Source organism: Rhea americana, unplaced genomic scaffold (genome assembly GCF_003343005.1).
Source record: "Rhea americana isolate MKP2758 unplaced genomic scaffold, rheAme1 scaffold_83, whole genome shotgun sequence".
Lineage (NCBI taxonomy): Eukaryota > Metazoa > Chordata > Aves > Rheiformes > Rheidae > Rhea > Rhea americana.
The window spans coordinates 1,747,659-1,761,734 of NW_028187012.1; the positions used below are offsets into that span (position 1 = coordinate 1,747,659).

At 36.9% G+C, this 14,076-nt stretch overlaps 1 protein-coding gene across 1 annotated transcript in view; it reads left to right on the forward strand.

Annotated features, from left to right (window-relative positions):
• The window catches only part of ISOC1 (isochorismatase domain containing 1), a 6,441-nt gene extending 2,996 nt beyond the window's left edge, over positions 1-3,445 (forward strand). Inside the window, exon 4 of the mRNA XM_085323221.1 lies at positions 1,950-3,445. Coding sequence (XP_085179347.1) covers positions 1,950-2,096 — 147 coding nt within the window. The 3' untranslated portion in view covers positions 2,097-3,445. The remainder of the gene's footprint in view (positions 1-1,949) is intronic.
• The last annotated feature ends 10,631 nt before the right edge of the window (positions 3,446-14,076 follow it).

Here is a 14,076-nt window from a genome sequence, read left to right on the forward strand (position 1 = left end):
AAAAAAAAAAAAAAAAAAAAAAAAAAAAAAAAAAAAAAAAAAAAAAAAAAAAAAAAGAAAAAAAAGGGAAGAAAAAACCCAACATTTTTAAAGATAATTCAATCCAGTTGGTCAGGGCTGTAGGCATTCTGGATCTCTGCCTTATCAGATAACTTGTCTTTTACCACTGGTTGGTCTTGGATAGAGCCCACTCTGTTCCTGTTGGATTTCTTTACTGCTGTACACTTGTTCCAATTGTTTCCTGCTATGTAGACAACACTATATTTGTTCCCTGTATCTAAAAGAGGATATACTAAGAAAACTTGCACTGAAGAAGATCCTCTGGTATGCTTAGTATTTGTGTCTCTTCGTGTCTRGTAATTGCAGAACTATATAAATTACACTTCTTCTTAAAGTAGAGTATGAGTCAGTGCCAGCATTTTGATATGGTAAGTTTTACTTCTAGATAAAAGACATATTACCATTAAAAAAGAAAATACAATTTTAAGAAATTGACATTTCTTAGGAGGCAGTGTTCTTTAACAGCCTCTGTTTTTATTCTCATCTGTAATAGTTAAAGCAAAATTCTGTATTACTGGAGAAGATCAACTTAACAATGTTGTATTTCATTTTGATTTTCATTTTTTTTCTTTTGTATGCATATATACTTCAAATGTCACTGTACAGAGTAGGAAAGCTGGGAAAATTGCTTTGTTTCAACTTGAAGAAAATTTTAAAGCTTACTGCCATCATCAGATTCAGGACGTATGAACTTGAATAAACCTAGTTTGGTTACTTTATCATTACATAGACTGTAGTGGTTCCATAAAACTAATAATCTCTCATCAATTACTGTGTAATTGAACAATTAAGCAGCAGTGAGCTCCATATGCCCTAGAAAGTTTGGAGCGTGTCTTTCCTTTAGTATTTGCAACGGAAGCMAATCTGAGGAAGTGCATGTTGCTGTATTTTCTGCCTCTTGCCCTCTCTTGGCTCATTCAGGACACTGTAATTGCATTAAACGTGGTGGAACATACAGCTGGTAGAGGACAACGAAGGGAAAACTGGATTCTTGAAGAGTTTTACTGATAAAGCATCGGTGGTGTTGCTGGGAAGCTGATGGGAGAGATCAGCCTTTACTTTAGGGTAACTCTGCTATACRGGCAGCAACTTAACAGTTAACAGTTAGTATATAGGCAGTAGTTTTAACAGTCTGAAAACTTAGCAATGTGTGATATGGCTTGAGCTACGCAAAGCTCTGCTTAATTATATGCTTATGAAATAAGGTCTAGTAGACCTTTCAGTTTGCTTTTTTGATGTTGAGCATGATCTGTAGTTTTTAAGAAGAACCAACTCTGGAGCTACTTTGACTGAAACGAGATGTTAGTTAAAAGCAGCTGTTGGAATATTATGATACGATGTCTGTAGAAGAGTTTGCTCTCCCTCTCCTGAGATTATTGGTACTAGTGTGCTGTATGAATCCAAAGACCAAAATACTAGTACGTAACAAGCTCTGAAAAAGAAATTGTTACAATCATTTCTTGCTTAATGCYTTCATTTTGGACTTGGGCTTTTTTCTTTTTCCTCGGGTCTTTCAGATCTCCTGTAAGAGAGTGAAGAAAGCTATCCTCAAGAGTGTTTAGGGGAAAAGGGATACTATTAGAAGAGGGAGTGGGCCTTCTGAAAGCTTRTGTGTTAAATTTGACTCGGGGAAAGGACTTATTCTAACTATGAGGCCTATTCTGTAATCCAGGACAGACCTTTTCCCCCCATGAGGTCTAATRAAGTAGAATAGTTTCTATTTTAGTTTTATCAATTGCATTGTTAACAAATGCTGGAGTGGAAATGGTGATAGTTTTACTAATAGGAGATCTCTTAAAAAATAATGACTTTTTYCCCCCTCAGATTATATACTCATTCACACTTACAAGTATCTCACATTTTTCTTTCTCTGTTCTTTTCTCCTGCAGCGTCTTGCTCGTACTGGAATTATAGTTACTACTAGTGAGGCTATATTGCTGCAGCTGGTAGCTGATAAAGAACATCCGAAATTCAAAGAAATCCAAAATCTCATTAAGGCAAGCGCCCCTGAGTCGGGGCTCCTTTCCAAAGTTTAAAGAGGATATGATGGAAGAGAAATATATCGTGTCCTTTAAGGATGAAGGAAAGCTGTAAGCGCACATGCACAYGTTCTTTCACACAAAGTCTGACAGAAATGTAAAATTAAAAATTGACATATTTGTGCTTGCCTTAGCAAAAATGGTTTGGTTATACTTCTCAGTGCCGGTGTATTCTGTTCAGTCACAGCTGTCAAAGGCTATTGATACCATAGAAACCTTTTGTTGTCAGATTTCCTATTTATTAAAAAAAAAAAAAAAAAGTTAACAGGTGCCTGCTAGTCTCTATACCCACTGATTGTAACGGCTCCAAAAAGTGCATATTTCTGTGAAACTTCTTCATTGTGCCCTTTGTAAAAGTGTATTGTGGTATTATGTTTTACTTTTGTATTAATAGAAGATAATTGCATATTGGATAACTGTGATGTGATAATCTCTAATGATCTACATAAATGAAACTATTTTAATAGAGCAGAATTTAAAAATAAGATATGAACTGTATGCATTTTTGTTCTCTAAAGTAAAATTTAAATGCTTTGCTTCTTCAGTAGGCAAGATGCATAGATCAGACAGCAGTTGATGTTTGATTGCTTTAGATAGCTGGAGCCTGCGTCATGATTTTCAGGTATGCTGAACTTCTGACTTCCCAACCCTCCTAATTTAACAGTACACTTTAATAATAATAATAATAAAAATATTTAATGCGATCTATACAAAGAATTGATGTAAAGTCATTCAGAACTAGGAGAAGTTTACCAAAGATTTAAATAAATTGCCAACTCTAAACAATTAAAGAGCAAAACCTTTTCAGCTCTTAATACTACATCTGGTACTATATTTTGATTTACTTCCCCCCCCCCCATGGTTAGATTTAATAATCTTCATCTGATTTCACTCATGGCCAAGCAAGCTCTGAAATAAACCTCAGCTTTTCTAGGTAGGTGCATAGTCTTGTAGGCTGCAGCGGGGTGGAGGTCGAACAGAATCTGGCTAAAAAGCATTGTTCGGAAAAATAGCATCTGTAACTTGTTGATATATATTTTCTATCTAGAACCAAACTTTTAACACGTGACTGTTCATAAAGGCACTTTCTTCATGTCCTAATGGCTTAAAAATGTTATATAAAGTTTACAGTGCAACTGTGACATTTATTTTTTTAAGAGAAATTCTAGATGATGTCATATTGAACACTGATCTCTTTGGTAGAAAACTAATTACAGTACATATATTGTTTTAAATTGCTTATTTTCCCCACAAGATGGCTCTAAAGGAATTGTTTTGGAGAGTTATAACCTTTATATGTTCAAAGCAAATAAAATGTTAACATTTACTGTCTCTCTTATGCTTGTGATATTTATTGAAAAGCAAATCCTGAAAACTTTGTTTACTGGAGACCTTATTCTGTTTTGTGGGACTGTGAAATTTCTATAGATGCCATGGGAATTTTGTGTAAAGATCAAGAATGCATAATATCCAATAATTCTTTTATAACTTGTTATAGTGTCATTTAGTGCTCTAGAATTTTGGGAATTGACATCATGCTTCAAGTTAGAGGCAGGGAAGAGAGTTAAGTTGAAGAACCCCATCGTCCTATATCACTGACCTACTTTTACCTTCTTTTCTGGTGTATTAATCATGTTGCCTAGCAGTGTAAAGTCTACTTATATAAATCAACAGCTGTGCACAAAAATACCATGAATTTCTTATGAAATATTGCTTTTTTTATGTGTTGATGTTAACTAGGATTAGTAACAGAAGGAAAAATGCTAACATTTTTTTTTTTTTCCTTTTTACATGCACTTATATTTAGGAAAAATACTTCCTCAATACCAAATACATAATTTTTGAGACATGGTAAGAAGTTACTGTTTTTATGCAGATACCAGCTGAAGGAGACATTTCCTTACAAGTGTTGCTTTCCACAGACTCCTTTCCTAAGGTTTTTACTGCAAGAAGGATCGTTTAGGGACAAGGTGATGCTAGAGAAGTCTTCTAAACAAGTTGATATTCCCTGTGATGATTGTACTAGTATTTATTTGCTGTTTGCATAACCTTGGAAAAATAGTTTTTTTCAAGGTCCTCAATTTGTGATTTTTTTTTCATGAACTTAAGGGGAGGGGGGAAATAAACCCTAAGTTGTATGCCATAAAACTGAGCTCTTTAGRTATGAATTAAAGGACAGAATGAGTGAAGTCTTTTTCCTTTCATGCATCACATGCATTAATCAGCATCACATAGATCATTCAAGTGAGATTCCAAGAACATTTATTTAAAAAGGAAAATGAGAAAATGATGGCCATATTTCATTTCCCAGGAGAGAATTTTCCTTGTTTCCTCATGCTTTTACTCAACTGCATTTTCTATTCTCTGGAAAGTGGGTTGTATTGTGGAGCAGATTATCAAAAATGAGTATGAGAAAAGGTATGTAGGCCTATCTCAGACAGTATTGCTTACCMAAAGCGCTTGTTTTCAGCAGAAGTTGTGGTGCACGTAATCTCTGGAGATTAACAGTAATCTTTCACTGAATGCAGATGACATTTGACTTTATGTTGGCATGAGAACGTAGAAAACTAGTTCTCATTTTTAAGTTGACTTTGCTTTCTTCCCATCCCAACAGAATAACTTTGCAGTATTTTCCTCTTTTGMTATAAAATGACAAGTCAAACTGCTCTTTGTAATCAATTTTTGAGTAGTGTACTTTTTTCTTAACTTGATAGTTGTGTTATCTAGTGTATATCCAGTTTTGCTCCAAAAGAATAGACTAAATTAATGAAATGACAAGGGGGAGAATTCTTTAGGGCATACTGGTGTAATTTTTTTTTCTTTTTTTGGAAAAAACTTAATTCTCTACTGCCTAAGTGCCAGACTGTCTTTTATTTGAAGTCTTCCCTGCAGTTTGTATCTGCAACTCAGTTGTTACCTGCTTTAGAATAGTTGAATTTCTCTTTCTTGGGGGAGGTGGGAATATAGTTCTTGATGGAAAAGACTTAGTTTCCTCAATAGGTGTTCTGCTGCAGCGCAAAGCTGCTGGTGAGTTAATTCTACTCAAAATACAACAACTTGAGTATGTGTAGTTCTGTGTGTGGAAGAACTAGGCAATGGAGATATGGAAGCATAATTTAGATAAACTAAGCTTAATGGAGGATGCTGTAGCATAAGGCTATGGCAATGTCTTCAAGATTTTTTGGTTTTGTTGTTGATACTTTTGTAGTGAGTTGTTTTTGCTTTTGGACAGTTCAGATTCTGAATTCAAAAACTGATCCCGTCTGTTCACAAAAACTATGGTCCTATTATTTTTTCTCCTGCATGTTAATTTTGTATGAAGTAGAGCAAGTTACGTCTCCTGTACCCTTTGCAAAACCTGAAAATCGGGGATAAACAGAAAACAGTGAATACTTATTATTATGGTCATCACAAACGGCTGAAAAAATGATGCTGTGGGASTACTCAACCATCACTTCTCTACTTGCCTGATAGTACCTCTCAGGAAAATCTGAACTTCAATAAATCATGCTGCTTATTGATTATGTTCACCRTTAGACATCAGGACTTTTTTTTTCTCCTTTTAGTATTTATTACTATACTGAAAAAAATGACATTAGTTTTTCAAGAGACAAGAATAAGATCATTCTTTTCTTTTTGATTTTTTTGTCAAGATAATTATTGTCAAACTGAAACTATTCTACAAATTTACTCCTTATTTAAGGGAGCAGCGCTGAATGCTCAGTGCTTCGTCACTCTACAAGGCTTATTTCAGTTAATTGTGATGTGATAGCTACAGCTATGGAGCCCTGAATAAAGGCAAATGATATTAGGGAAGATGAAAGCTTTTGTTTTGGAAAGGTGCAATGCTAGCTAGTACTGTTACGTAGTTCACTGATAAATATCATTATTCAGAGCCTTTTTTTTTTTTTTTCCCTGTGCGAAATGTTATAGCAGTGACGGAAGGAATCAGTGATTCGTGGAATCTGTTTTGCACCTCAGGTAAATTGTAGAGGATGAACAACAATAGATACATAAAACGTGTCCTTCAGATAGGGTCAGAACATTTCTACAAAAATGTTCTGGCAAGGTATGGCAAGAAATCCTTGAAAGAAAGTTATTTTATGATTGTCCGCTGCTGGTTTCTTATTATAACGTTTTTGAGGCAAGGTGCTTTCATGAAGCTGATTTTAGACCTCTTTGTAATCTCAACAACTACTCGTGGTTACAGTAGAGGTTTCAATAGGTAATACTCTGCTTCTTCTTTTAAGACAGAACTATTTATAAAGATAAATGCAGAAGGTGGGGTCTGCCCTTTTATTACTCATTTGAATTAGGTAACTTAGTTTTTCATAGGAGATAAAGGAATATTGGCAAAGGTCTGCTGTGAATAGATGGAATTTATTAAGTATTAGCATACTTAGATCAGCATAATTGACTTAGGAAAAACTGCCAGGGTTGGCAGCTCTCCTGCCACTGACAGCATTAGGCTTTGCTTTAATGAAACGTTTTTATCTGCTCAAGAGAAAGGACAGCAAACAAATGAAGWGAACTGTTAATAGAGAATAGATGGTAAAGTACAAAGGTAAAATGGAGAAGATTTTTTTTTTTTCCTATTTGCTACTGTACTTTTTCACTGGTATGTGAAGAAGCTGAAATAATTAAAAACAGAATTGCATAGCTAAAATTTTCAAAAACTGATTAGGTCACAGTAGTTCTGGCTTTGTCATTATTTTATTTCCTTTCTGAGGTTTTTTTAACCCTATTCTCATTACTTTAGCAAAGTCTGCTTTTTGGACAGTTCTAACATCTCTGGCTTTAAGTATCGCCACATTTTCTGGCTCGAACTAGAAGACTAAATACTCTGTTGCCAAAATCAAAAATAAAAGGAAGAGACCAGAGCAAAAATCGCCAGATCTTATCAGCGTTGACATCGTGGAGGCAAGTGTAAGCTGTTACCTATACTCTGGGTTTGAGAGGAGGAGTATGCACATTTGAGACACGGACGCTAAAAGCTAGCTTGACAAAAGAAGAGTAATTTTATATGCCTAGAATGTGGCTTTACTACTAAAAGAGCTTTATACATCTAAAATGAAGTGAGTTGGAACTTGACTGACTTCAGCAGGGCTCTGATTTGATATCCAGTCACCTTGCATTCTCAGAGAGGACCTGGATTTTAGATTGGGCCAAAATCCATTAAAGAGGCTTGTCAGCTTGCTTTTTCATGGAAGTAGGCGTTCACAATTAATCCTACTGAGAATATTTGAACTATTTTGGGGGTAAAGACTTGCAAGATCAGGTTCATTAACCTTTTGGCTAAACCTTAATTCATTAGAACTCTCAGAGCTAGATTTAAATAAAAATATGTTCATGGTCTAAAAATGTGGATAACAAAATTGCTTAGGCATCTAAAAATGTAGGTGGTTGACTACTAGATTTTTTTCCAAAGCTTTTATGAGCTTCTTAATTTGAGATTAATGCTGCAACCATTTTGACATTCCATTTTGTACTGAGCACATATACAGTCCGTTATGATCTCATTCTCTGTTATGAGAATCCCATTAAAACACATTTGAAATTCTAGTCTTTAGGTTTTGATCCAGAGCTTTATGATTTCCTTGGATATTTTAGTGATTTCAGTGGGATTTGAATCAAGGGATTAGAGAAGACTAAGTCCAGATTTCCATTCAATTCATAACGTAGGGAATGCTACTGACTGGAGAATCGGGGAATAAGTTGTCTAGATGTTCATCAGTTTTCAATTGATTCATTGGTATCAGTAATTCCAGGGTATGCCTCTAACTTAAGCCAAATTTAATTTCAATCTTTGCAGATTGTGTGTGTGTGTGTGTATATATATATATATAATGTACATGTTTGAATAAATGGAGGAAGGATTTAGAATCAATAGATTACCTATTGGGACTTATTTAAACTGAAAAAGAGGACTAAATCCTCAAYGTAAGAAAGTTCAGATACTGTTGCAGTAATCCTGTACACAAATGATGACACTAGTACACATTGGTCTCTGACAACGTTGAAGAAATTATGTTGAATAAGACGTAGCACATACATACGTGTATATATATATATATACACGTATATACATATATATATATGTGGTACTGTTTGGTTACTGTGTAGTTGTACTGAGGCTTGGAAAATCATGGAATGTTTGTCGTGTTCAGTAACCCACTTGGGTCTTTCTAATTAAAATGCTTTTATCAGAGGAAAGAAGAGAACTGCTGTATCATCTGCTCGCAACTCAAAGGCCACTGATAGCCTTAGGGGAGAAAGACAAATATCTTAAATAGCCTAGGAGAAGAATCCCATATGGGAAGAGGTTGTCACCAGGAAAACCAACACAACAGTTGCATACCTAGCAGAATAGGAATATGGTGAATAGAGGTTTATGCTCTTTATTCAGTGCTCAAAGCACAATTGTTAATGGCTCCCGTGCCCCAAGTATTGTAAGGTGCCTACAGTCTTGTTAGTGTTGTAACAGATATGTTTGGGTTGAAAAATAGGATTAGAGTTACTGTTTAATAAAATCACCAGAAACAACACATCACAGGAGGTGTATTGCTTGTCATCTAGTAAGAGCCTGCTGACCAGGGAGACTCTATAAAGTTTCCTTATCCAGGAAAAAAAAAAAAAGCCTGTTGTCGTAAAGATTGTAAGTCTTATTTCAGCAAGTTCTAGTGCAAAGATCAGTATATTAAAATTTCTGATATAGGGAAATATTTATGTAAAATAGGGGTAAAATTAATCTGCAATGGACTAATGGGATTTTTACAGTTTGATTCAGTGGTCCAGGATTTCAGTCCCTCTTTTTGATTCTGAGTGTGCAGTTTGAGGTCTGGCTTAGCAAACTGGAGTTAAAGTTAAGCATATGCTTACGGTCCTTACTGGGACCACTGTAATCGGTTCTGATGGTGCATTAATTCCTTTCTGGTCTGTGTTTTTCTTTCTTTTTTTTTTTCCCTAGCAATTCTTGACATATGGCCTAGCCTTTACATAAGTGACTGTTCAGAGAGCTCATTAACTCTTGTCCTATGAATAATCACCAGCTGAGTCCCGAGTAGCCTGCCACAGATGGATGTTACAGGAAATAAGTTCTAAGTTTTCACACAATTAAAGGAACTTGGGTGTCCTGTCACGTCAAGGAGCAGTCAGGTAATGTCTGCTGTTGCTAAACTATTAGATTTCAGGGATGTATTTYAAGTACAAGCTGAGAATGAAAAGCATATTTTTAAAAGTAGAGATCTCCSCACCAGCAGCTTTGACAATCTCCCTCCCTGCCCTGAAGTGAGAAATAGAAGAGTTTTGCTTAATGCCAGAAATGGAAGGAGAAGCTGACCTAATCTGCATTCTGGTCAGGCAGTGAATCTGTTACACTTCATTAGATAACAGCGATGTATCTACACCATAAACCTGCCCCAGTGCAGGGAGCTAATCAAGGGCGTTCCCCGGTCACTGAGACAGGCCGTATCAGTGCTAGGACCAGCCGAAGGCTCGGGGCAGGCTTTGCCGCTTCCCGGAGACAGACCTCTGCAATTCACGATACCCATCTCTAGGGAAGCATTTCAAGAAGCCTCTGAAAGCAAAATAGCAGATTCCCTCCTACAGAGCAAAAGTATCTGAATGCACAGAAGCATCTGCTGTRCAGAGGTGCCATTAAAGGGAAGGGAGGCTCCAAAGGAACCACTTTTCCCTCCCTCGTGGTAAACATCTCACAGTTTTGTGGAGGTCAAGCGTAAGGCTGGAACCGAAAAGCTGAGGAAGAGCAATTATATTGTTTCAGGCATTTTTTTTTTTAATTTAATGAGTGCTCAGGAGGATACTCGAGCAGTCTGCAAAATGGGTTGAGGCTAGCAGTGCATGACTGAGTTCTACGCTGGAAAATATTGAAAATTTATCAAGCTGCGGTCTGTTAAATGACATAGGGTTGGACAATTTTCCTGATATGTTTATGACTTGTGAGGATCAGTCTATTCTAACAAGTGCTTGTACTTAATCCTGTATTCAAGCGACCTGATTTCTCCTATGAGTAGAGTGCCATCGTTTATTTCTGCATTTGTTTTGGATGGCATATTTGTCTATTATCATCTAAATTTTAAAAAGTAGTTCCTATTGTCATTATTTTAAAAGAATTTGGTAATATATAGCAGGCTTACATAGTGGATTTTATGGTGAGTATGGCTTGTGTGGTCTCCTCAAGAAAAATATGTTTTCATATTAAAAAACTGTATTTTGTACTTCGCACATGGTTTCTGCCTCTAAAAGAAAAGYGGCATTAGCTGTATTTCACGTTATTCGTCAATGTGTTCCCAGTAGAAAGCAGGCTAAGAGAAGCTGAAGCGATGTGCTAAAGTAATTTCCTCTGTGGAAAAACCTGCTCTAAGCATGCAAAGAGTAGTGGCAGAAAATATTTCATGAAATCCATTACAGCAAAGAGGCAACTTAAGGTGTGTGAAAAACAACAAAACAGAAAAACAGCACAGGGATATGCATTGTAGCAATGGAGGTATGATAATTTGAAGATAGCTTAAGTTTGCCTGTAAACTAGATAACTCAAGGGGATCATCTGTATTTCCAAGGCTCATTTGGACACAGTAGGAATCTCCAAGCGTTTCCTGTAAGAGCAAATCGGTACTGACTCTGTCCTAGATGCTGATAGGAATTGTTAATAACACATGGTCTGTGTAAAAGAATATAGAGCTTCAGGAAATAATTTCTGCATCATTTAAAACTTGAACTAGAGTTTAGATCATGTTATTTAATGTCTCCGGTCCTGAACAAAAAGTTAACTTTTCTCAATACGCATCTTCCATACGCTTTATACCAGAACACTGAGCTGAGTCTCGAAGGTCAGCAGTGACTTAGGGTACAAAGAGCTCTCGGTCCCTAACTGCTTGAAGATCTGGGCTTTTAGTTCCCTTTTCGTTATGTGTGAGAGAGGCAGATGCAGGCTCTCCCAGTTTTGTGTGACTCCATGACTAAGCAGGGACAGGCAGCCTCATGTTAGTGTTGCAGAGCCTCTGAGCCAGGTTGCTCTGGGGCAGGCAGCTCCAGTCCGGCAGCAAAAACGTACTGGTGACGGGGCYGCTTAAGGCAGACCAAGTTACGACACCCAAGTAGCATCTGCGTTGACTTGTTTGTGTCCTGCTGCCCAAGAACAGACGGGGATTGGACTGGATTGAGTTAAGTGCCTGTGGGAAAAGATGGGGTGGGGGCAGAATTCTCCCTCCTGTCCTAGAAGTTCGTTCACCCAAATGAATACCCTGGAGTTGCATGTGAAACGTATTGTTCGTGTCTCTGCACTATACATTTGAAACATTACGCTCAATTCCCCGGAATTTTAGGGGACAGAGAGAAACATAGTGTTAGATTTTATTATTATTATTTTACATTAATCTACTTTAAGATGCTCCTTCAAAACTTTCATGATACGCGGTGAGGAAATCTTTCTATTTTTGGTCTTACGGAAAAATACAGTGGAAATCATTGTAGCCAAAACTAAAGGCACATTTTTAAATATTAAATGACAAATTTTTCCATTGAATGCAGGAAATTCAGGATGTGCAATAAGGTAGATGAGAGGTAGTGCAGGATTTGGAGCCAGGTACCAATGATGCTTTAATGTACTGCGTATATGTAATGAACTAACTTGTCCAAAGGAAAACAGTGGTAAAGAGCCAATGTGAGCAAAAGTATGACGTGAAGGTGAGTTTACACTGACATAAGTACAAAACAAAACCTCACTGTAATATCATTTGGTACATGGTACAACCTCCTGCCTCCCTAAATACTCTGTCCTGGCAAGAAATTATGGAGTGCATGAAAAAGTATTTTGGAAACAAAATGTAAATGCTCACAGAGACTAAGCCTTCCCAGTAAGGGAAGTCTTAGGTCAGTCAAGTAGAGTATGGGACAGTACCATGTTGTTTTACCAGTCACACCACACCTTATTTCTGAATACCAGTGCAATAAATAGTGAAAGGTAATCAGGCTAGTATTTTCAAAAGTAACTTTAATTCAAATACTAAGTGAGAAGTTTCCAGTAACTTCCAATATAAGATTGGCAAAATCACTTTATAGATTTTAGAAAATCAATCATTAGTTTTAAAAATGACATGTGCAGATACTGTTGAGAGAAAAGGTTAGGGTATTTTCAATTATTGAGTTTTGAACTGATCCTGCCAGTATTACCTGTTGGTTGCCAGCACATGCAGAACTGTACATATTTTTAAGATCTTGACCCTTTCACAGGTGCATGTTCATATTATTAAAAATTGCCCTATTTTCACCTCTTTTTTTTTTTTTTTTTTTCCAAATTTGAGGCAGTTCAGATATCTGTGTTGGCTGCTTAGCTTCCATAGAAACTATTGAAGATAGCTAAGTTGATACTTATATTTTTGCGGATCTGCTCTAGAATCCAGATTATGATTCAGATTTATTTAGGTTAATGATCAGATAAACTTATAAGTAATCTCACTGGTAACACAGAAAATAGCAGCTTCATGGAGTGCAATACACTTACCACGTCCCAAAGAGTGAGGCTAAGCTACTCTTTAGTTTATTATTTCTGCAGCTATGCCTCTCCTACCATGGATCCGACAGATGCTCCCTGTTTCTGCAAGTTACAGTAAATGACAAGCCTTTTTCTTTTCTCCTAGGGAGAGCAAGTAATCCTCATATGCCTGAAAAATGGGTAAAATAAACAGCAGCAAGCACTTTCTCACTGCTATCTAAAATAATGACTAAGGCTTAGTAAGTATTATYGGTGACATTTTGCTTCTGAAAGATGATAGTGGTATTCTTTTTGTTGTTGCATGCAACCTTGCAAGGATTTGATTATACTTTTAGCCTTTTTCCAGTAACTGCTGGTGTAAACTTTCTGAATAGAGTACACCCACTGCTGCTACATAGAAAAGAAAGGTTGTGCCTGTATTATGATGCTTTATTTGCTCCCATCCTTTAAAATTCTATAGTATTCAAGGATTGGCAAAAAGAGAATCCAGGTAGTCGGTGGACAAGCATTAGTTGCTTCCTGTATTGCAGTGGTTTGGTGTGGCAAAGGGTCCAGTCTGGCTGGGTTTAAGTACTAAAGCGGAGTGCTAAGACAGACACAACTAAGACTGTTTAAAAAGCTGTTCCTTACTGCTTCCCAGTTGTTAGCTGCTGTTTCCAAACAGGGAGGCTGGTGCCTGACTGCATATTATTTTGGAGGCAATAAAAACAGAGGAGTCTCAGACACAGGCCAAATATGCACTGTGAACATAAATTTTAAAACGATTGGCTTGCTTAAGCTCGTGGAGGGAAAGGGTCTGGTGCTCTCTGTATGAGCACCAGGAGATAAACACTGGGGGAGGCATGGGGGGAAGCTATCAAAGCTGAAGAGCTACCCTGGCAAAAGAGAAAAAAAAATCAGCCAGGAGTAGCTTCAGACTGGAAATCAGAAGAGACTCCCTAATCATCAGAAGAAGCAATTTCTCAAGTTTTCCTCCAGTGGAAGTAGTGCCACAAAACCTAACCTGTTTCAGATAGGATCTGCATGTATAACCTGTAAGTCAAACCCTCTTTATCAGCAGAGTTATGAGATAAGGTTGCTTGCACTAGTAGAGAGCTGCTCAGGATTTAAATGCTGGGCTAGGCTCTGAATACTTGCCACTTCATGTGAGCGAGCACTTTGCACCTGCAGGGACCAGCAGAGTCTGGCAAGCCTCTGCAGCTGCACCAAGTTCACCTGTGGCACAAGACCCCAGCCTTCAGCCAGGGCCTATTCAGACAATACTTCAGCAAACTGCAAGTCTGAAAAAAACGTTATTGAGGCTGAATCAGGGTCTATTAGAGGCTCAGAATTTATCCTTGAATAATATTAAAGCTATAAATCAATTTTTGTTTCTATATGGATAGCTAATTCATTAGCTCCTATACCTAGAAATAATTCTATTATAGTTTTTAAAACTGTATATGTAAAGAACAATTCAGTATC